At 41.9% G+C, this 21,421-nt stretch overlaps 1 protein-coding gene across 1 annotated transcript; it reads left to right on the top strand.

Annotated features, from left to right (window-relative positions):
- Nucleotides 1-7,418: 7,418 nt before the first annotated feature.
- On the top strand, nt 7,419-21,035 carry SEC11C (SEC11 homolog C, signal peptidase complex subunit). The gene is made up of 6 exons (XM_006116530.5): nt 7,419-7,930; nt 12,013-12,122; nt 14,564-14,713; nt 18,598-18,717; nt 20,248-20,305; nt 20,819-21,035. Exons 1-6 carry the CDS (start codon nt 7,889-7,891, stop codon nt 20,870-20,872), a joined length of 534 nt encoding a protein of 177 aa, XP_006116592.1. The 5' UTR covers nt 7,419-7,888; the 3' UTR covers nt 20,873-21,035.
- The last annotated feature ends 386 nt before the right edge of the window (nt 21,036-21,421 follow it).

Here is a 21,421-nt window from a genome sequence, read left to right as displayed (position 1 = left end):
GCCTCTTGCGCAAAAAAGGCCCCTAATTAATTATGCAAATGAAGTGCAGCAATATGCTAATCCATGCTTCATTTGCATAGGCTTTACTGCATGGGGGATGCAGTGTAGACGTAGCCTAGGACACCTGATTGCTTTCTCTGTAGATATGGATGACAGGTGCAAGTTACAAGTTACGATACAGCACTTCCCCTACAAACCTACTTTATTCTTAAGGTAAAGAACATTACAGAGAAAAAACAATAAAAGGGCCTAAATGCACGCGAATCTTCTTGGCATATGCATAGCATGCCTGAAGTGGCATGTGATGAGGATTCATCACCAGGTGTGGTTCTCTGGTTGATTGGATCTTTGGATTCCTTGGCCTGGGTTGTGTACTGACTGAGAGTGTGACGTGAACACTGATCCATTCAGGGCTGGTGACAGACTTTGCCAGGCCTGGGGCAATGCTAGAGGAGGTTTGGCTCTGGAGTCTTAGAAGGGGAGGGACCTCAGGCAGAAGGGGCAGGGCTAGAAGCAGCCAGCCCTCAGCACCATCTGGACCACACTACATGGGACTCCAGCAGCAATTTAAAGGGCCCAGGGCTTTGGCCACTGCTGCAGTAGTAATGGTGGCAACTTGGAGCTCTAGGCCCTTTTAAATCATTGGCCTCTGGGGCAACTGCTCCTTTTGTCCCCTACCCATTGGTAGCCCTGAATCCATGTCCCCCAGCATGCTAATAAGATTACTAGATTTAACATGAACCCTAATAGTGATTCTGGCAGCAGCAGTCTTTCAAACCGCTTCCCCAAGGGAGATCCTTTTGGTCACCAGTTGACAGGTTCAATTTAGAACAAGCATACTTATAACATATTTAGTTCAGCCTTTGTATATTTCATGGGGTCTTTGATCTGGAGTTTTCAAAAGCAGGTATCTGGAACATAACAGATCTTTCTCTTGGGAGAGCTTTAAAAATTTATCAGATGATAAAATTTACATTCCCCTTACCCCAAGGCACTTCCTAGGAAATCCACTTCACACACGTTGTTCCAAAAAGACCTTTAAAGTTCTAATACCTTCCAGGGATTCCATTAATCTTGTCTTCCTGCTAAAGAAATTCCACATAATCTCAGAATAGTACATAAACATTTGCATTGTTAATACAATGTACCCACCAAAGTATTAACCCTAATTCAATAAGGTTTAATTTAATTCAATAAACTTTACCTTAATTCCATGGGGTTTGTTCAGGATATTGTCAGTATGTCACACATGTAAGAAAATATACTTTTTGAAAATGATTCTAGCTTGCAGCTGGTGATCTGGCAATATACTACCCAAAACCCGGTCTCAGAGGACAGTAGGTGTGTGTTTTGTATCCCAAAACAGGGCACACACTGCACCTTTGTGAGAATAAACTAAGAAGCTGACTTTCAATCCTTCTCTGTCTCCAATTCAAAGTTACCCTCAAACTTCTCAAAATTCTGCAGATTTTCTTTGCTTTACCTCTCTGACCTCCCAGCAGTCAATGGCTTTTATATGTCTTGGTGCACATCCTGCTACAGTTTCTGCGAGCTGCCTTCCTGGTGCAGCAAGACACAACCCCCAGCTCCTTGTGGGGCAATTCCTTACCTCTCTCTGGGTGCTGCTCATGCAACTCGACCCCACCGACCCTCCCTTGCACATCATGCACGGCCGCTTCTGGCAAAGAGACACCAGCTCCAACTGGTGGGACCAGAGCATCCTGGAGTAGTGGGATGACCAACAGTCACTTCAGAATTTCCATATGTGGAAGGACACCTTTCTAGAGCTATGTGAGTAGCTCGCCCCAGTCCTCCAGTGATGGGACACCCATATGAGACCCACTATCCCCCTCCAGAAGCAGGTAGCCATTGCCCTCTGGAAGCTCATCATGCCAGACAGCTACCGATCTGTCAGGAACCCGTTCAGCATGGGGAGATCGACTGTCGGGGCCATGCCCATGCCGGTTTGGTGCTCTCATGCTATTGTCCCAGGAGGACAGTGAACTGCTAGAGTGGGGTTCCATAGGGAAGGCAGGGGAGACAGTAATGGTACTCACCTAAGGGACTTTCCTCAGTCTCGGACAATACCCAGGATACATCCTGGGTGTGCGGGGGGGGGGGGGGGGGGGTGCCAGCTCCAGGGTGAGCATGACCTCCTGGCTGACAGAGGGTTACAGGTTTTGGAATAAGATGCCTGTAATTTCAAAATTATTTTGAAATAATGGGCTTGCTGTATAGACACTCGTAGGCTACATCTACACTGGCATGATTTTGTGCAAAATCAGCTGCTTTTGCGCAAAAACTTGCTGTCTGTCTACACTGGCCGTGAGTTCTTGTGCAAGAACACTGACATTCTAATGTATGAAATCAGGGCTTCTTGCACAAGAACTATGATGCTCCAGCTCAGGAATAATCCCTCTTGTGCAACTGTTCTTGCGCAAGAGGCCAGTGTAGACAGGCAACATGAATTTCTTGCGCAAGAAAGCCCTATGATTAAAATGGTCATCGGAGCTTTCTTGCGCAAGAGAGCGTCTACACTGGCATGGATGTTCTTGTGCAAAAGCACGTCTCTTGCGCAAAGGCACATGCCAGCGTAGACACTCTCTTCTGGAAGAGTTTTTGCACAAGAACTCTTCTGCAAAAAAGTTCTTGTGCAAAATCATGCCAGTGTAGATATAGCTGTAAAGTTATTTTGTAATAATGTCTGTTGTTCTGAAATAACACAGCTGTGTAGACCTAGCCTAAGAGGGCTTTTGGCTAAAGAGGCTGTGGGCTATAAGCTAAGAAACTGCTACTTCTGTTGAATTCCCTTGTATTCAGGATTTTGTATATTCTTTGTACGTAAATAAGATTGTGGGGCCTGATTAACCTTTTGTGAGCCTGACACCAAACGCATCTGTTGGTCCCCATGTAAGCAAGGAGGCATGGTGTGGAGGATCAGGCGGGAATAGTCCCTGGAGTGAGAGGCCAGCTGGGGACAATGGGCATAGCATAATGTGGATGGCTTGGCTCTGCACAGCCTGGCTAGCCTGGAACTGCAAGTGCACCCCTTTACTAAGGGGCAGGCCTGCATTGCAAGCCATGCCACACTGCCCCCTGCCCTGACCTCTGTCTTTCACTGAAGTCAACAGGACATGTGGGTGTAGGTCGAACGAGGGCCATATTTACTACCTGACCGTACTACTAGAAAACATACACACTAGTAAGATCATTCTAGAGAGATCTTCAAAAATTCATTTAACAAATGTACAAGAGAGATTACTGTTCCACCCAATTCATATCACCAGAGAAACATGAATACCAAAAGGTGATTAGAACAAGAGATGTTTACTATTATTAAGCGGAAAGTGACATGTAGCCAAGAGCATTAAGACACATCATTTTTAAAATGTTTTTATTTTATCTCAGGTATTCAAAGCTTATTTGAAAATGTTATATATTTCATTTTATGCATCATATTGGGGAATGGGGGAAACATAGGGAAAACAGTAATTAATATGGATTCAGAGCCTGGACTCATATATATTTCTAATTCTTCCACTAAAAGCATTAACTTCTATATGCCTCAGTTTACCCATCTGTACCCCAAAACGGTAGTATAGATTGAGGCATCATTAATCTTACCAAAGTGCTGCAACTATGTTGAAAGATTTGAAGAATAACCCTTTTCTTTCACTAATAAATAGCACATTTTCTAAAAGCAATATTTAAAGGGACAACATTAACTTGTCAAAATTTTTAATGCTAATCCCCTCTGAAGTATATTTTGTAAGTGACTATACAGGGGAAGCTATAAAAGCCGTTTCATCCACATGCACAATGTGCTGTCGAATACACAGAGAAAACCAAACAATGAGAATATTTTTCCCACTGCTAATCTTTTAATTGCTGTAATCCTTAATGTTGCTTGTAATTATAGTAGTAAATAAGTCAGCAATTTTCAATTGATGTTCTCTTAATCTTCCTGCCTGCAACCTACTCTCTTTTATGCAAGTTGGGAGTCTGCCACTGACTTCAACAGGAGCTCTGTTACACTAGAGTAAATCAGTAACAAGCCTTATTAATTTTGTTTGTATCACCATAGTAATTAGGATCCACAGAATTCTAAATTCTCATGAGTGAAAATGAGAACACACTTATTTAACCTATTTATGTTTGAGAGCCATATCTTTTTTACAGCGGCGAAATGTAACTGGGAAATACGAATACCTTTGTAGCACTTTAATAGCTGTGTTATCCTCCTTTTATCATCAGGAGGGGAAATGTATTCCTGAGAACAGTCAGTCATTCAGGAAACAGAATTTACACTATGTCTACACTGGAAAGATAAGATGATTTAAGTTACATTGATCATTCACTGCTATAATTAAACTGCTTTTGCACGTTCATACAAGACTCCTTGTGATAGCAGAGCACGTCCACAATTAGTGCTCTTCCATTGACAGAGAAAGCAGTGCACCATGGATAGCTCACTGTGTAACTCACCACCATTCTGCAGAATTTATTTTAAAACATTTCTCATATGTTCCTCCTTTTACAATGAGAAATTCTGCAGAATGAAAATCAAAAGCAGCTACTCATACAGTAAAGGATGAAACTCAGAAGAAACATGAATCGCTCATATACCTCTCATTAACAATTCATCACAATATTGTGAACAGAACAAACAACAGGAGTGTCTGGACTTATCTCAAATATTTACCTAGTTTTCCCTTTTACTATTCTCTTTTCCCCCATCTGTTTTGTTTGGTGCTCTCTCTAAACTCTGTAAAAAGACTCTGTTGGAAGATGTATGAAAAACAAGCTGAGGATACAAACTATTCTGATAACATTCAACACAGACACAGTGATACGTCAGCTTCTTTTCTATTGATTGTTTTCCCTGATCAAGTTGCCACAAACACTTTTTTTAATCTTTATTTTGTTACTTCTTCAAGCAGATGGATAAGATTTCATACACAATGAAGGGAGGAAAATCCCTTTGAATTCTAACCAGTTCAGTAAAGAGAACCTGTCTTGTGAGAATTGCAGACAGCCTTCACAAAATAAGAGACAGATTTTGATTCTGTATTCCTTTTCTGCTTTAAATAGTAAACCCTCATTAACAGTGTCATTTCCATTGTTCCATATCCCACTCCTTAACTTGGATCTAACTATGCTTCCTAAATCTGGTAATCTTGGCAGTCTTGAGTTTCTCTTCCCATATCTCTTTGTTTGCTCCCATATTTTCCTTTGCTCATCACACTTGTAAAATATTGGATGACTACTACATCAGTTTATCAGTGCAACTTGCTCCAACCCCATCTCCTGACACACACTCGGTCCTATTGTGTGCTCTTGGGAGTATAGGGAAAGAACGATCATTGTGATCCTGGGTTTAGGTACTAAAATTCTATTTTATAAAAGCAGACACAGTAGATACTAGTGCGAAATCTCTGAGTTTCATTTACTACACTAATAGTACATCTATTGTAAATGTGTCCATCTGTGGTCTTTATTAGGACAATGATTTTTGTTGTCTGGTTTTCATGTGAATGGTGGTGGTATTGTGAAAGAATTCTCTTTAGCAGCAATGATGACACCACTACCAATTACTATGTCCCTGCCCACAATCAAAGGAAAAATAATCACTTGGCACCACAGAATGAATGAAATTACATGGATCGTTTAAATTGATTGCTGCAGGAAAGAAAAATTGACTGAAATTCTTAACAAATATCACATCCAAAACAATCTCCACCTTGACACCTGTGTAGCCCTTGAAATCACTAGATAGTATCGAATCAGCAGACAAAGGGAGCTCCATCATGCTACACTGTCTGTATCAGATCAGCTTTCCCATGCACCTTTGCAGATCAATACCGGTGACAATAGTTATAGCTCTGAAAGCAGCCTTTTGGCCTACTGTATATACTAGGGGACTGTGCCTAGACTGGCCAGTTTTTCCGGAAAATCAGCCGCTTTTCCGGAAAAACTTGCCAGCTGTCTACACATGTCTCATGTAAGATTGTCAGTGTTCTTGCGGAAATACTATGCTGCTCCCGTTCGGGCAAAAGTCCTTTTGCGCAAAAGGGCCATTAACCCTGCTTCTTGTTATATGCTACATATTGAGATAAAGTGGAGAAGAGATGTGGAAGGTCATTCATGGTGAAAGTGCAGGCCAATGAACACTGCTGTTAAAAGAATCTGATCTTATGCACAAGAGCACCTGAACTAGGAATCATGTGCATAGAAAACTCTTACATTTTGTGAAGGACTGTTTGTTCTGTTGTCCCAGAAATGAGAGTCCTAGGAACGAAATTACATAGGCATAGATTATGTTTTCATTGGGGTCCACTTTTCTGTTTTAGTACTTTATGGGGAAAGGAACAGTCAGGCTGTGTCTAAACTGGCCACTTTTTCCAGAAAAGCAGTTTGAATTTCTGCAAAAGCACTGACGATCTCATGTAAGATTGTCAGTGCTTTTGCGGAAATACTATGCTGCTCCCATTCAGGCAAAAGTCTTTTTCCGAAAAACTTTTGGGCAAAAGGGCCAGTCTGCATTTTGTAAACAGCTGAGATTTGTTTTCCGCAAAAATGGCCCACAGTCCTGCACCCATCCCCGCATTCCTAGATACGGCTGCCAACAGTGGGCTACAAGGCAGGGACTCCACCTTCTGAGATATGAAATGCTGGGGCAACCCAGAGTCCTCCCCATCCCAGCCCATCCACCCTACTCCTCCCGCCCACCGACCCACCCCCAGGATGGAGCCAGACCCCACGTTCCCTCGCCAAGCAGGAGACCGCGCCTGGCGGCCGCACCCCATCCCTGCGGCCGGGGACCCCCACCGGCAGTACGTGTGTGGCTGCTGGGCCGAGCTCCCTGCTCCCAAGCCCAGAGCCCCCGGCGCTGGCCCCACAGTTCCAGCCGGGTCTCACTGACCCGCAACTCCACTGCCCTCCGCTCCGACACTCAGCCCTGCCCCCGCTCCAGCCTCCGTCGCTTCCCGCCACAGCCCCGCCAATGAGCAGCCTCCACGAGGCAGCCGCTCAAACACGGAGCTGCTCTCAGAGACGGGGGCGGAAATCACGCGGCCGCTGCTGCGCGTTGCGCGTCGGGTTCCAGTTCCCGTTTTGCGCGCGTCTCACAAGCAACCGTTAAGCAGTTTGAGAGATCCCGCCCCCCTCAGAGAGGGCCTCGCTCCGCGGGGAGCTTGCCGCGGTGGCATTCTGGGAGTTGTAGTCCCGCTAGTTGCTGCTCCCTCCGCGGCACTAAGAGAAGATCACGAGCTAGACTACAACTCCCAGGGGGTCTCAGGGAGCCACCAATGGCTGCGTCCCACCTGGACAACCGGCCGTTACCGGGGGGGGGCTGCCTAGAGCCGTCGTGGCCCGAGACTTTTGCCACTATTTCTTCGGATCACTTATTTTTTTAATGTCTCCCGCAGGCTTCCCCATCCCAAACCCTGCCCAGCGTCATGACGTTTGACGCAAACCCCGCCCGGCGCCATGACGACAGCGCCCCAAAATTCATCCTCCCCCGTTTTGGGGGGCGGTGTTGGCGGTTTTTCGGACCAATCAGGCTTTTTTGGGGGGCGGGTCTCCTGGCCACCCCGAGCTGAGCCTGGGGGGGTGCCGCAGCCGCCTTGTCTCGGCTGCTAGGGACACCTTGGGGGGCATAGCCCTGCCCCGCTCACGCTGCCCCTGGAGGGCATTGCCTTGCCCCACTCACGCTGCTCCGGGGGGGCGGGGTCTTGAGTGACTTAGCCTTGCCCCACTGTTTCTTGGGGTGCAGCCCGACGGGTTCAACCCTGCCCCAGCCTCGCAGCTGCTAGGTAGCGCCGGCTGGTGGGGGTCAGTGCCCCTCGCTCCCCAGTGCCTCGTTCCCGTACGGCGGAAGGAGCTGGCGATGGACATATTCGGAGACCTGCGGCGAATGAACAAGCGCCAGGTAAAGGGGGTGCGCGCAGTGAGCTGCTGGCGCCGCGTTGCACGCCAGCGTATGTGTTGAGCCCCGCGCCTCACTAGCCATGACGTGTGCCTGCCCTGCTGTGGCTGCGGCCTCGGGGGAGCATGTGCTGCTTGTAGCGATGGCTGCATGTCGGTGGGCGACTCACTCTCCCGTGTGGCGCTGCATTCCTGTGTTGCGAGTGTGCAGCTCGTTGCTTGCTGTTGTGTTCTGTGGCCAGCGTACCACTGAGCGTCAAACCACGGGTTTTCCGGGTATCTGAGACGTGTAACAGTATAGACAACGAGAAGTCCAACAAGGAGGGTCCAAAAATCCTCCATGTATAGGATTCTCAGACTTTTCATCTGGAATATCTGCGGACAGGGAGGGTCGCACCACAACGAGTGTTGTGTATTTGTTGGCAACTGGTGGTGGAAAGAGTGCCTATGTCTCTTCTTTGATAGAGTTGCTTATCTGTATCGCATTTCCTGCCACCCCGGAGTAAGCAAGTGTGAGACAAAAGTTAGGTCTCAGGCCTTTATGAATGTGGAAAGTAAAGTGGCAAATGTGGCAGTCTGGGTATTAATATGGGCTAGTGCTCCTGTCATGTGCCTATGAACGACGTGATATCAGTATTAGTGGTATCGAGAAGCTGTGGAGGAGGGTTCCAAAAATCAGGCCAAAGCCCTGTTTTCTTGTAAAACTGCCTACAGTATCCAAACAAGAACCAAAAATTAGGACATCCTTGATTTTTTTAGATAGTTATCTTGTAGCATAACTAGATGATCTACTTCTCAGCCTGCCAGTCTACTTTGTGCTTGTTGTGTGGTAGATTGGCAGTGTGCCCCATCTTTTGTTCTACTTTGTGAAAATACATCATGCTGCTGTTCTTGCTACAAAGACAGGATCCCTGCACGTATTCACTGTGGTGAGACAGCTAATACACATGCACATCAATGCTGTCTCTAGTATGTATTTCAAAGTTCAGGCTCTCTTTTTAGAGCCTATTAGAAATGTTGGGCTTCTTAACCCTGAGTCCTGCCTAGCCTTTGATCAGTATCTTGTACTAAGCTAGTAGATATTGAGGTGTGCTCCTGGTTACTGCTGCTTTCTAGTTAGAGAATCCCTAAGTAAAATTACTCTGTGAGGAATCTCTTCCACTCCCCCACAAATAAGTATTCTGCCCCAAGGCTACCAAACCATATTTAGGTTTAATATTTGCCAAAAAAAAAAAAAAAAAAAAAAGTTTTCAATATTTTACAAATGCAGATTTCACATATGAGTACGAGAATGATAAACGCAACTCTCCAGTATTCTTGCAGAATGAAAGTACCACTACAATGGTTCGAAATAAGGGGCCTAGTTTCTTGTGTATGTGTGCAAGGAGCTCTCAGGAACAGTAACACTTTCTTAAACAGCAGAATTTTTTCCCCCCCGTTACTACACATTACAAAAGCACCTCATGATTATCAGTGGAATTGTTGACAAGAGATTTCCAGGAATGGAGTAGTAAACTGAGGTATTGTAAGCTACAACTGAAGTGCATTGGCAAAGATATGAAAAAACTTAGGCCTGATCCTGCGTTGTGATCTGCATAGGTGGGCAGCTGTATTTTACTACTGTGGGAACTGCATCCCCGCGCACACACAGGATTCATGTGTTCCTGGCAGATTTTTTTTTCTCTATTGGAAAGGTGCTGCAGTTATGCCTTTTGCCTGCCAGGGGCTGCCATGATGCCAGAACAGAGAGCAGCTGCTTGGGAGGTGCAGAGAGAGGATAGGGAGGAGAGGAGGTTGCATTCCACACGGTGCCCTGCCCATGTGGCAAGATGAAGGATGCACAGGGTATGAAGGGGGTAGACTGTGTAGGGCACATGGGACTGCTCATAGGTGACACAGACTGACCCTGGGGTTCAGAAAGCTAGTGGAGGGACAGACTAGGGTGGGGGCGAAAAGGGACTGCAGGGCTACATTGGGATGGGTAGGTGGCTGAGTGATGGTACAGGGACACATGAAGATAGAAGGATGCAGAAACATGGGGACAGGGACTACTGTGCATGACTGAATTAGAGAAGCTAGGTATTAGGGATGTGAAAGTGTAACCATGTACCTGATTAACCAATGAGCCTGGGCTCATTGGCTAACCTTCACAGTTATACATAGGCTCCCGGTATGTGCTGGTGCACACCAGCCCCTGGGGAAGTGCCCGCTGTCCCATGCTTCTGCCTCTATATCAGAGGCAGCAGTTGGGGGAGAGGGAGGACAGGTGGAGCTGAGTGCTGCCCCACATGTAACTGTGTAACCGCTAAATTTTCAGCGGTTGCATGGTTATCTAAGAAACACATTTTAACATCCTTAGTACGGATCAGTGAAGGTCTTCATGGGGCAGGCTCCCCAACTCCTTAACAAACCCCTCACCAAAAAAAAAGAGCCTATTCCATATGTCTCCCACCAACACCCAACAGTCCTCCAAGTTCACTCACAGGCTTCTTCCTAACTGTTTCTTTCAGCTCCTCTATTACCTGTGACTCCAAGTCTTTGCACCGTTTCTAAGGAGTGCAAGAAATACATTTTTTATTGTAGTTTACATTAATTCTTACTCAATTCTGTATTAATATTCCTGGTAAAGTATCTATTGTCAACAAATATTTCTTGAATCTTTTGTATTGTCTGTATTGTTAAAGACATACTTAACAGATATTTTGAAATAACTTACCAAAATAATTAAAACTGGCCTAGTTTATATTGTATTATTTTGACAAAATATGCTGAAATTCAAAATATTGTGCATTTTAACGAAGAGTTCCCTCAGGAGTAGGACTTGCTTGGAGCCTCTTTAACTTCACTGGGGCTCTGTGTGGCTTCAGAAGTCCACCTGTCAGGTGCAAAACAAGCTTTAATTGGAAGGTCCGAGAATGTGCTCCTCCTTTACAGTGTGGCACAGAATTTGCAGCCAAGGGCAAGGTAGTATTTAAAATGGTTTTAAACCCTGTCGTGCCCTCCTGTTGTTCCTGTGGCTTGTCTGAGTGCCAGGAGCCTTCCCAGGCTGCTCTGTGGAACACTTTGCTGCTTGAATTTCCATTGTGCTGCAGGCTCTTCTTTGATAAGCTCTTATCCCTGCCCATTACATGCCCCCTACTCCAAAGTTTGCAGGGGGTCCTCAGGAAGCTACGGTGCAGCTGTCTTCTACCTTGACTTCAGTGAGGCCAAGATTTCACCCTAGTCTCTCTTGTATGCCTGTTTAAAAAATATAGCATAACAATTTTGTTTTCTGGTTTTATAGGTGCTTCAAATACTGGAAATTACCATATGTATTTGTGTATTAGGGGTGTTAAATTTCGTTTAATCAGCTAATCGAATGGTTGATGGAATTTCCATCAACTGCTTGATTAGTGGATAAGGGGGGAAACTGCAGAACCACAGCTGGATTAGCTCCTGGCCCCCTGCTAGTCCCCTGCTATGGCTCTGCCTTTTAAATGTAACAGCTGCCTGGCTCTTACTAAATTTAAAAGGCAGAAGTGCAGTGGGGCATCAGACGTGAGCTGGGAATCAGCTGTCCCAGATGCTGTGCCACTGCTTTAAAAGCATTTAGAAGCAGAGGCACAGTGTCTGGGACTGGGCGCAAGCCGGGTCAGCTGATTCCTGGCTCATGTCCAGTCCCCTGCTATGCCTCTCCCTATGTCTCCTCTGTCCACTCCTCCCCCCTGGAGACGGTGCTGGGGGGAACCAGCTTTTTAAGCCAACTCCCGCAGCACCGGCTCCTGCCCGGATAGAAGCAGCAAAGAGGGGGAGGGGAAGTGATTAGTTGAGTAGTTACTCAGTCGAATACTCGACTAGCCGCTTATATCCCTATTGTGTACCTTAAATATTCATGTTTCATACATCACATACTTTTAGTTTTGCAAAATCAAGTAGTTTAAGAGTTGATTAAATGTGTCCGGTGTCCAGGTATGACCTTGGTGAAAGAAATCTACATTAAAACAGTAATATTAATGAAAACCTGTTTGTTACAAGCATTTCTGCTGTTGTGTATCTAATGTGTTAACTGGACAATTTTATTTTTTGGGGGGATCTTTGTTTTTGCAGCTATATTACCAAGTATTAAATTTTGCCATGATTGTGTCTTCTGCACTTATGATATGGAAAGGTCTGATTGTCATCACTGGAAGTGAAAGCCCTATTGTTGTGGTACTCAGGTATGTCTACTTAAATCACTACTTGTTTTGTTATAACAATACACCGTATCTTTGTGTGGTACAAATATATCTCATATTATTTGATATCCAGTAATAAAATACTATCACCTTGATAAATGAGCACCCTCCCTGACCAATATTTTCAAACTAGGGTGCCTAAAGTTAGGTTTCTCATTCCATATTTGTGTATGTAAATAAAATATGGCCTTATTTTTAGAGTTTCCAGATGCTTGTAATGGCTCTGGGTGCCCAGCACATTTGAAAGTTCAGATGTTTTTATATGCCTGAATATGGAAAAAGGTGCCTGACTTTTCTATGTACTTCCATAGTGCCTAGGAACCCTAGTGATGGGACAAACTGCATTGTGGGGATGAGGTGTGAAAATGTTGTTTCAGTAGTAAAATGCCTTATGAAGTAGGGATGTGTAAAATACTATTTAATTGGTTAACCAGTTAAACATATTGTTTAACCAATTAAAGGAGCTTCAGGCGGCGGGGGTGCGGAGTTCCAATCTGGCTGTCACGGTGAGACTTACTGGGTAAACATTCACGTCCCTTTTTATGTAGCTAATTAAATTATGCTATATTTTGCCTGCTGAAAAGATATGTAAAGGTGGTATATATTAGCTGTGAATATTCAGAGTTGTCAATTGACTCTCTCTCTTTTTTTTCATCAAAATGACATCTTTCTCTCTTACATGAGATTGGCAGTAATTGTGGCAAAAACTTCTTTTCTGAACAACATATTTATAAATGTTTGCACTGCTTCCACCACTCTCAGGAGGACTACATATATTTAATGTAATATTTTATGGTATAAGGATCCCATCCTACAAACCTAGTAGGGTTGGTCAAATGTGTAAAGTTAAGCACACAAAGATTGAGTGCTACAAAATTTCATCAAGAAGGACAACTTACAATAATAAAATTTGTATTAGAGAATGTTTTAGGCTTTAGGTACAGCCAGATGTCTGTGTTTGCTTTTAACAAGCCTTAAATAACATTTGTTTTATATATGTTTTAAGATCCATTTTAGGTTAAGCTATATTTCAAAAGACTCTTTGTTTACTGGAGAAATGTTTTCTCCTGTACAGTTTTATTATACATACATATCATCTTAGCTTTTGATCCTGTTTCCCTGACTAATGGAGCAATATAACTGTAAAACAGCATATTAATTTATGAACTGTGTAAATTTGTGTTGGAATCCTTTATTTCTTCTGGAGTGCCCAGCCAAAACATTCAAGAGGTGACCCTGCTTTTGGAGCATTTCAGTTAAAACAAACTGTTCTCATATTTTAAAACAAAATGTTTTCATATCAGAGCCAGTGAGCTTCATGTTTTTGTAGTAAATTTTAGAGTTATTCTGGAAAATGTATGTTTCTACATTGTTCAAGAGATTTGTAAGGGGATCTGGAACATTTATCTCCTATAGGTTGCTGCCTTGGAGTCAGAAACTGCCTGGCTTTGAAAAATGGCTACAAACTTTTCCAAAGTTTTCTTTTCCTTGAGGGCGGAGGGCTGGACTCGATGACCTCTCGAGGTCCCTTCCAGTCCTATTATTCTATGATTCTATGAAAGTGTAATTATAGGATTTAAGTTTAATCAGATATCCTGCTCCTATAACCATGGGACTTTCTGGTAGGAATTATCCGTTCCTATGTTTAGCTTTGCTTTGTAATCTATTAAGGTTGTTTTTATGTTTATTTTTATTATTTTTTTGGCTTGTCATTGACACAAAAGGTATTGGCCACTGCTTTGCTAGTGGCAGACTAACCAGATTTGATGGACCAAAAGTTTGATTCACTACAGTGAAACCTATGACCTTCATTATAGCAGACAGTACAGGCAGTCCCTGGGTTACATGGATGTGACTTACATTGGATCCCTACTTACAAACAGGGTGAGGCAACCCCACACTAGCTGCTTCCCCCCAGCAGACCAGGGAGACGCGGAGCGGCTTTTCTCAGCAGACACCTCAGCTTGAGAATAAAGGACTGAGGGAAGTGAGGTGTGGGAGAATAAAACTGAGCTCTGGAGAAATGTTTGGCTAGAGTTTCCCCTACAATATGTACCAGTTCCGACTTGCATACAAATTCAACTTAAGAACAAACCTACAGTCCCTATCTTGTACGTAACCCGGGGACTGCCTGTACTAAATATTTTTCCATACAACCTGTTTAATGAAATCAAAACAGTCCGTTAGCTTGTTCTTTGAGACTGGGGATTCATTTTTCACAGGATCCATCACTTGAATCAGATGCTAGTAACATTTATGGTTTTTAAATGTAGTATTAATGAAAAGGTAAAACTCAGGCATCAATTAAAATTACAGATTTCTGGATAGGTATCAAATACTATTTTTACTTTTTAGTTTGTCTTGCATACATCATTATACTTGCAGTGTAATCTTTCTCTGTTTGTTTGTTTGTTTGTTTGTAGTGGCAGTATGGAACCAGCATTTCATAGAGGAGACCTGTTGTTCTTAACAAATTTCCAGGAAGACCCTATCAGAGCGGGTGAAATAGTTGTTTTTAAAGTTGAAGGCAGAGATATTCCCATAGTCCACAGAGTACTCAAAATCCATGAAAAGTAATTAAACTTAGTTTTTATTATTTCTAAGTATGCTCTTGCTTTGCTGTATTTTCAGCTATGTTCTAACTTTATACTGGCTCCTGAAAAAGTCAAATATGGTATGTTGTTAGAGAAACCTTCTTTTCATATTTAAAGAAACATCTTTTTGCTCTAATCCTGCAAGAGGTCTTTGCAGGCATACTGTTTTACCTGAGTGAAGCTCCCACTGCATTAAGTGTACATACACATATATACCCAAGGACAACTCTCATAAGAGGCTCTAATCCTTGAAGTCAGTGGTCTCTGTGAGGGACTAGGAGTTCAACCTCATAGTACTGGTTGAACCTCTCTAATCTGGCACTCTGTAGTCCGGCAATATCTGTGGTCCAGCATGGTTTTTGCTAGCTGGATGTCCACTTATCCTGGGTGTGGCCAAGTTTCCCACAGTCCCATAAAGTTTGTTACAGCCCAACAGTCTCGGTGCACAGTGTTCTGTGCTGTTATTTAGCTCTAATTTACCCCTTAATGTCTTCGAAGAGCCCAGTAAGCAGTGGAAGCGTTGGTAATGATGCTAGACAATATTGACTTCTAGTGGTCTCGCAAATTCTCTGGTTCAGCACTGGTAAGGAGCCAAGGGTGCTGGACTAGAGAAGTTCAACGTGTATTTGTTGCAGAACTGGAGCTTTTGTTACCAGAAAAATTAGTTTTACAACATGAGCCTTCAGAAGTTTTAATATTGAAAAATGGTAGAGTACAAAGCAGCAATATAAAGAATTCCATTTATAATTCTGTCAAATCCATCGCCATCAATAAATGGAGATTGTCAGAATACAAATTTGACCCAAAGTGAATGAAGAAAGTTTTTGTCATTCTTCCTATTGTGCAATACTAAACAGTCCCAAAGATGATTCATTATTAAAAACAATAACTGAACTACTGACAGATGGATGTGTTTTACCTTTAAATGTTATCTCACACATTTTATTGGAATAGCTGAAGAATGATGTGTAAAAAGCAGACACCCATATCCTTGTATATGATGGACAACTACTTCTAAAAGAACGAACATGGTTTATATTATTACTCCATAAAAGCAGAAATTTTCCACTGATGCTGCGGGTGTTGAGCTAGTTGTCCATCTGTTAGTTGATACAAGATGAACTAGAGATGGTGGTGGTTCTTCACACAAGTCATATCTATTTAACTTATGATTCTAGTTGAAAGGTCTATTCTTTAGCCTTTTTAAATGCATAATCATATATCTAACCACCTTCTTTTTGAGTAACTGACTAAAATTCAGGATTACCTTTTAGAGGGCATCCTGGTAGTGGCAAGAATAAGAGGTTTTCTGAAGGCAAAAGAAACCACAGCACCAGTGTGGGTGATGCCAGCTGGAAAGGAGATGGGGTAATGGAAGTGATGATTCCACACATCTCTAATAGGGATGTTAAAGACTAGACTATCCAATAAGCAAATGCGTACAGGATAGTTGACTAGTCAATTCCTCTCCCCTCTCCCCTCCTCCCTACCCCCCATCCCCCGCTGCCTTTATCAGAGGCAACAAAGCGGGGGGAGAAGAGCAGGGTACTTCAAAGCAGCAGTGCGGCAAGAAGCTCAGGGTCAGCTGCTCCATGGGGTGCTGCCACTTTGAATGCCGTGGGGAACCCAGCATCTGGCTCCTCGCAGCATTTCAAAGGATCAGCACTGCTTGGAGCCCGGGGTCAGCTGGGGACCCCGGGCTCCATGTAGTGCTGCTGCTTTGAAACGGTGCAGCAGCATTTCAAAGGGGCGGCGCTGCCCTATCAACTAATTGAATATTTGATGCAAAAATGCATCTACTATTCGATTAGTCAGTTACATGATACTTAACATCCTTATTCCCTAAACACACTTAGGTCATGTCTATGTTATGGACTTTAGAGCAGCACACTGGTACCACTTTAGGATCTCCTGTGTAGCCACTCTATGCTGGCAGGTGAGCGTCTCCCACCAACTTAGCACTGTCCACACTGCACTTTCATCAGTGAAACTTTTGTCTGTCAGGGGTGTGGGCTTTTCCATGCTTCTGACAAGTGTTACCAACAAAAGTGCTAGTGTAGACATAACCTAAGACAGCAAGGCTTCTGTCATCCAAAGCTGAAGCCAAAGCCTAAGCAACTTAGCTTCATGGGGACACATGCAATTGCTCTGCTTGCTAATGCTGGTCCTGGATTTTGTATGCATAAAACTATTTGTGGCACAGCTGGGGTATGGAATTTTTATAGCATGTTGGAGGGCCTCAGGAAGAAAAAAATTGAGGACTCCTGGTTTAGATCGCCTTTTATGATCCATTCCATTCCTACATTTCTATGATAGACCATTTTCTGGAAGACCGCAGAATTCCCCAAAGTAGTACATTTTCTTTTATTTTCAGTCTTAATATCTCTATAAATCCCATATAGAAGAAGATTGAATGTTGTAAGGGTAATCATTTACATTTGTTTTTATCCTGGTCCAAAGTGCTTTTATACACTTCAACTATATGCGGTATCATTTTACCCACTGCTGAAATGAAGCCATCTCTAGGGTGAAACATGGCAACTGTTTAACAGGATACAGCAAGTATGCAACATGCAGGATAAAATGAAAAATATCTTTTCTATTTGAAACTACAGGCAACATTTAGATAGGTGTATAATCAACCACAATAGAATTTAGCCACGTCACAGTGCTTAAGACTCCTGCACTTACAAAAAAGAATCAAGGGATTTTTGATGCTCACAGATTATTGGGACATCGGTGTTGTGTCTTGTCTGAAAATTGGCATCAGTAGCACTATGGTCCTTTGTAATATTATGCTTGGCACTGATTCAGTGCTATCTGGGAGGGAAGAGTGCCACCTACTGAATCGCTAATATAACTTCTGTAGCACCTGGGTGTTCCATAAAGGTCTCTAGCATATCTGAACACTATCTCCATGAAACACAGTGAAAGCCCCTTATAGCTCGGTAGTGCTTCATAAGCTTATTTTTTTTAAACAAAACAAAATTGCAATATACTAGCCTACCATTTAAAAAATTATACAGATCTTATATAGCTGTTAGCCTGGATGGAAAAAATTGTAATACTTAGCAAACATTTATGTGGCTCTTTCCAATGCAGTCTTGTTATTTTATTAACACTGTTCTGATTTTTATGTATCTGTTATCCTTTCCCTGGGTTTAAAAGCTCATCAATATTTCTTTTAATCAAAAAGAGCCATTTTATCATATTTGTATCTTTGAAATAGCATATAACATCTGTGTTAATCATGGTTGTGAGTTAAACAAAAGCATGGATGTTAAAATGCATTAGACTGTTAAGCCAATTCTGCAATCGAGGCAGGATAACAGGGTCTGACAACCCGCCTTCAATGGAACACATGATTAAACTTCAGTTAACTTAATTGGAGTGAGAACAATCCATTAATCCCCTAATAGTGTATCTGATATTTCACTGGCCGTTGTTCCATTCTCTATCCTTCTCTCTCTCTCATACTCTCCACCTCTGACCTTTCTTGTTAAGGCCACTTTCACTATTATAGAACCGTATACTTTACTGTAAATATGTAGGGCTCTGTTCTTCAAACCAACAGTGTCAACAGCAGTTATATGTATAATAGAAGTTACATTTTGTATCTGATGGAAAGCAACTATAATGTTGAATGGTTGATGTAAAAACTTTGTTACATCCACTAAATCTGTCACTGAAAGCCATAAATGCCTTGATTATATTTATTAAACAGGTTGGACAAGCAGGACTGGGTGTACAGATTGGTATCTAATCTTATAGCATTTTACTTTTCATCTTCAATGAGAATTGCAAATATTAATTAATTAGGTTGTAAATGAAGTAGAAATAAATTTGTCACTGTTGCCTTGCAGAGAAAATGGAAACATCAAATTTCTGACTAAGGGTGATAATAATGAAGTTGATGACAGAGGCTTGTACAAAGAAGGTCAGAACTGGCTTGAAAAGAAAGATGTTGTTGGAAGAGCGAGAGGGTAAGCAGTACTCTTCTGTTTTTCCTGCCTCAGTAATATAGGAAGTACATGCTAGAAGGAAGTACTACTTCATGCAACACACAGTCAGTCTGTGGAACTCCTTACCGGAGGATGTTGTGAAGGCTAGGACTTTAACAGGATTCAAGAAACAGCTAGACAGATTCATGGAGGACAGGTCCATCAATGGAATGGTGTCCCTAACCTCTGTTTGCCAGAGGGTGGGAATGGGTGACAGGGATGGTATCGCTTGATGATTATGTTCTGTTCATTCCCTCTCAGGGCACCTAGCATTGGCCGCTGTCAGAATGCGTACTGGGATAGATGGACCTTTGGTCTGACTCATGTCCATTCTTATAGCCTTATGTTCTAAGTTACTTTGAATTCTAAGTTAGGATCATTGTTGGTAGAAGCACAGTTTTAATAGTGTATCAGATCCTCTGATCATAAAGACACAAACCTACCTTGAGAAATAGTTATCTTTCAATTAGTTTCATATTAACTCCTTGACAGAATAATAAATGTGGAAGAAACTTCTCTTAAAAATTCTCCTTCCCGTTAATATTCAATCACAAATTTGTAGTGGTGGGGAGTATAAAGGTTTTTGGTCATTTCACAATTTTTATTTGGAACCCTGCTTAGAGCTACTAAGAACCTGACCTGAAGTTCTCTGATGTTAATGGGAGATCTCCTATGAACTTTTGATCAGTTCCTAAGCATCTGCCAGCCCAAGAGTTCTGGCTGTTTTGGGCCATCAGGGCAACTTGTTGATGAAAGTAGAGTTCTCATGTCAAGTGTCACCCATCCTCCTGAATTGGTTTGCGTTGTCTTATTCAGAATAGCCAGAAACTGGCTTTGCTATTGGCATAAATTTTCAATCATCTCCTCAGCATTCAAAATCACTTGTTTTAATGTCCTAATATAAAAAGTGAACTATTAGAACTTGTTACATTACTCACAATGGTATGTTGCTTTTGCAACCGTATAAGAAAGTGGGCATGTATATCTTGTCAATTGTATTTTCTTTTCTTTTTTATTATCTTACCAAATTTTGAGTAATGTGCAGGAGGATGAAGCCTTTGTTTGATGACTTGAGGGATGTTCAAATTACTCTTTCCTAGGTTTAGAAGCTTCAGGGGGTAGCTGAGTTAGTCTGTACAGAAAAAAACAACAAATGGTCTGGTAGCACTCTAGACTAACAAAACATGTAGATGGTATCATGAGCTTTCGTGGGTACAGCCCACTTCTTCAGATGACCGGTCATCTGAAGAAGTGGGCTGTTCCCACAAAAGCTCATGATACCATCTACATGTTTTGTTAGTCTATAGAGTGCTACCAGACTATTGGTTGTTACTTTCCTAGGTTTTATTTAAAATACATGCCTTTTGAAGTGATCCTAATGTAAAGCTCTTACTGTATGAAACAGACATTTTAAATTAAATGTCTAACTCTAATGTATATTTTGGACAATATTTAGGTATCTGTCTAACTCTGAAATTTTCACATTTGTCTGTTTTATCTTTTGTCAATTAGCTTTTTGCCTTATGTTGGGATGGTTACCATAATAATGAATGACTATCCAAAATTTAAGGTGAGTCAACATTATTTTGAACATTAACTTGTTAGGGCTTGTAATTTTGTTTTTAAATGATAAAGGAGCAATTTCTATGCCTAAGTAAAATGCCTAGTTAATTGATAATATATTTGTGTACTGTATATGGATTTGGTTACCAGAAGGGAAAATAGCCCTATGGAATGTTTTTGTGCAGGCTTTTTATTTTCAGTCAATTAAATAGCATTTTATCAATTAGCCTACAGACTCACTTTTATGTCTATAAAGCGTGCAATTACAATGCATATTTTGTATTATGATAAGATTTGAATCTATATTTTTGATCATTTTAGAAATAAAAATGAGTAAACTTTATTAACTGAAACTCTTTTATGAGCCAATAGCATCTCAAATATATTCAATTCTAATTCTTACAGTTGTTAGCAAGTCTAAAAGTTAACAGAGACTTACTCTGAAACAGCATCTGTTCATCTGTTTTGAATCTTTTTAGAACGCAGAACTGTAATAATTCTTTGTGTGTTTTCTCTACAGTATGCTCTTTTGGCAGTAATGGGAGCATATGTATTACTGAAACGTGAATCCTAAAACAAGAAGGAAAATGCCTTGCCCAAGACTGAAGTTAAAACCATTAGAAAAACTAATATATTTCAAATGTTCCAATTTCTTTATAAGGTTACAGAAATGTGCATTTTTTTTGTTTTGTCCAACTAAATTGTATGGTTAATTAATAAACTTGTTGGCTGTTTAATTATATGCTTCTAAACAATTATTTATAAACTGAGGAGTCTAGCTAACTTAACTGTAAAACTGGCTGCTTAAGGAACTCAGTGCTGTCCAAATAATAGGTTTTATTTACAGAATTTGACTTGAACAATAGTTAAGTCTCACTCAGTAACTTAGCATAGTTGTGCTCTGAGCAGTGTTAAAGAGGAGAAAAAAATTACTTTGTGACCTCTCTGCTAGCAATTCTTAATGTTGCTGGTTTGTATAAGGAAAAGTCTAGTTGTCCAAGGACTGAGAGCCAAGAGCTTATGAGTCTATTCCTGGCTCTAAAATGGACTGCCATTGTGGCCTTCAACAAGACACACACAAACTGATTTTCAGAGGTACTGAGCATCCATCTTTCTGAAAATC

The sequence above is a fragment of the Pelodiscus sinensis genome, chromosome 6 (genome assembly GCF_052426305.1).
Source record: "Pelodiscus sinensis isolate ZL-2025 chromosome 6, ASM5242630v1, whole genome shotgun sequence".
Lineage (NCBI taxonomy): Eukaryota > Metazoa > Chordata > Testudines > Trionychidae > Pelodiscus > Pelodiscus sinensis.
The sequence above is the reverse complement of the archived record's forward strand: the minus strand, read 5'-3'. Positions and strand labels throughout refer to the sequence as shown.

Coding starts and splice junctions, on each gene's coding strand:
- SEC11C (XM_006116530.5), top strand. CDS start 7,889: ATGGACATATTCGGAGACCTGCGGCGAATGAACAAGCGCCAG. Junction 12,123..14,563: donor CCTATTGTTGTGGTACTCAG/GTATGTCTACTT, acceptor GTTTGTTTGTAG/TGGCAGTATGGAACCAGCAT. Junction 18,718..20,247: donor GTTGTTGGAAGAGCGAGAGG/GTAAGCAGTACT, acceptor TTTGTCAATTAG/CTTTTTGCCTTATGTTGGGA.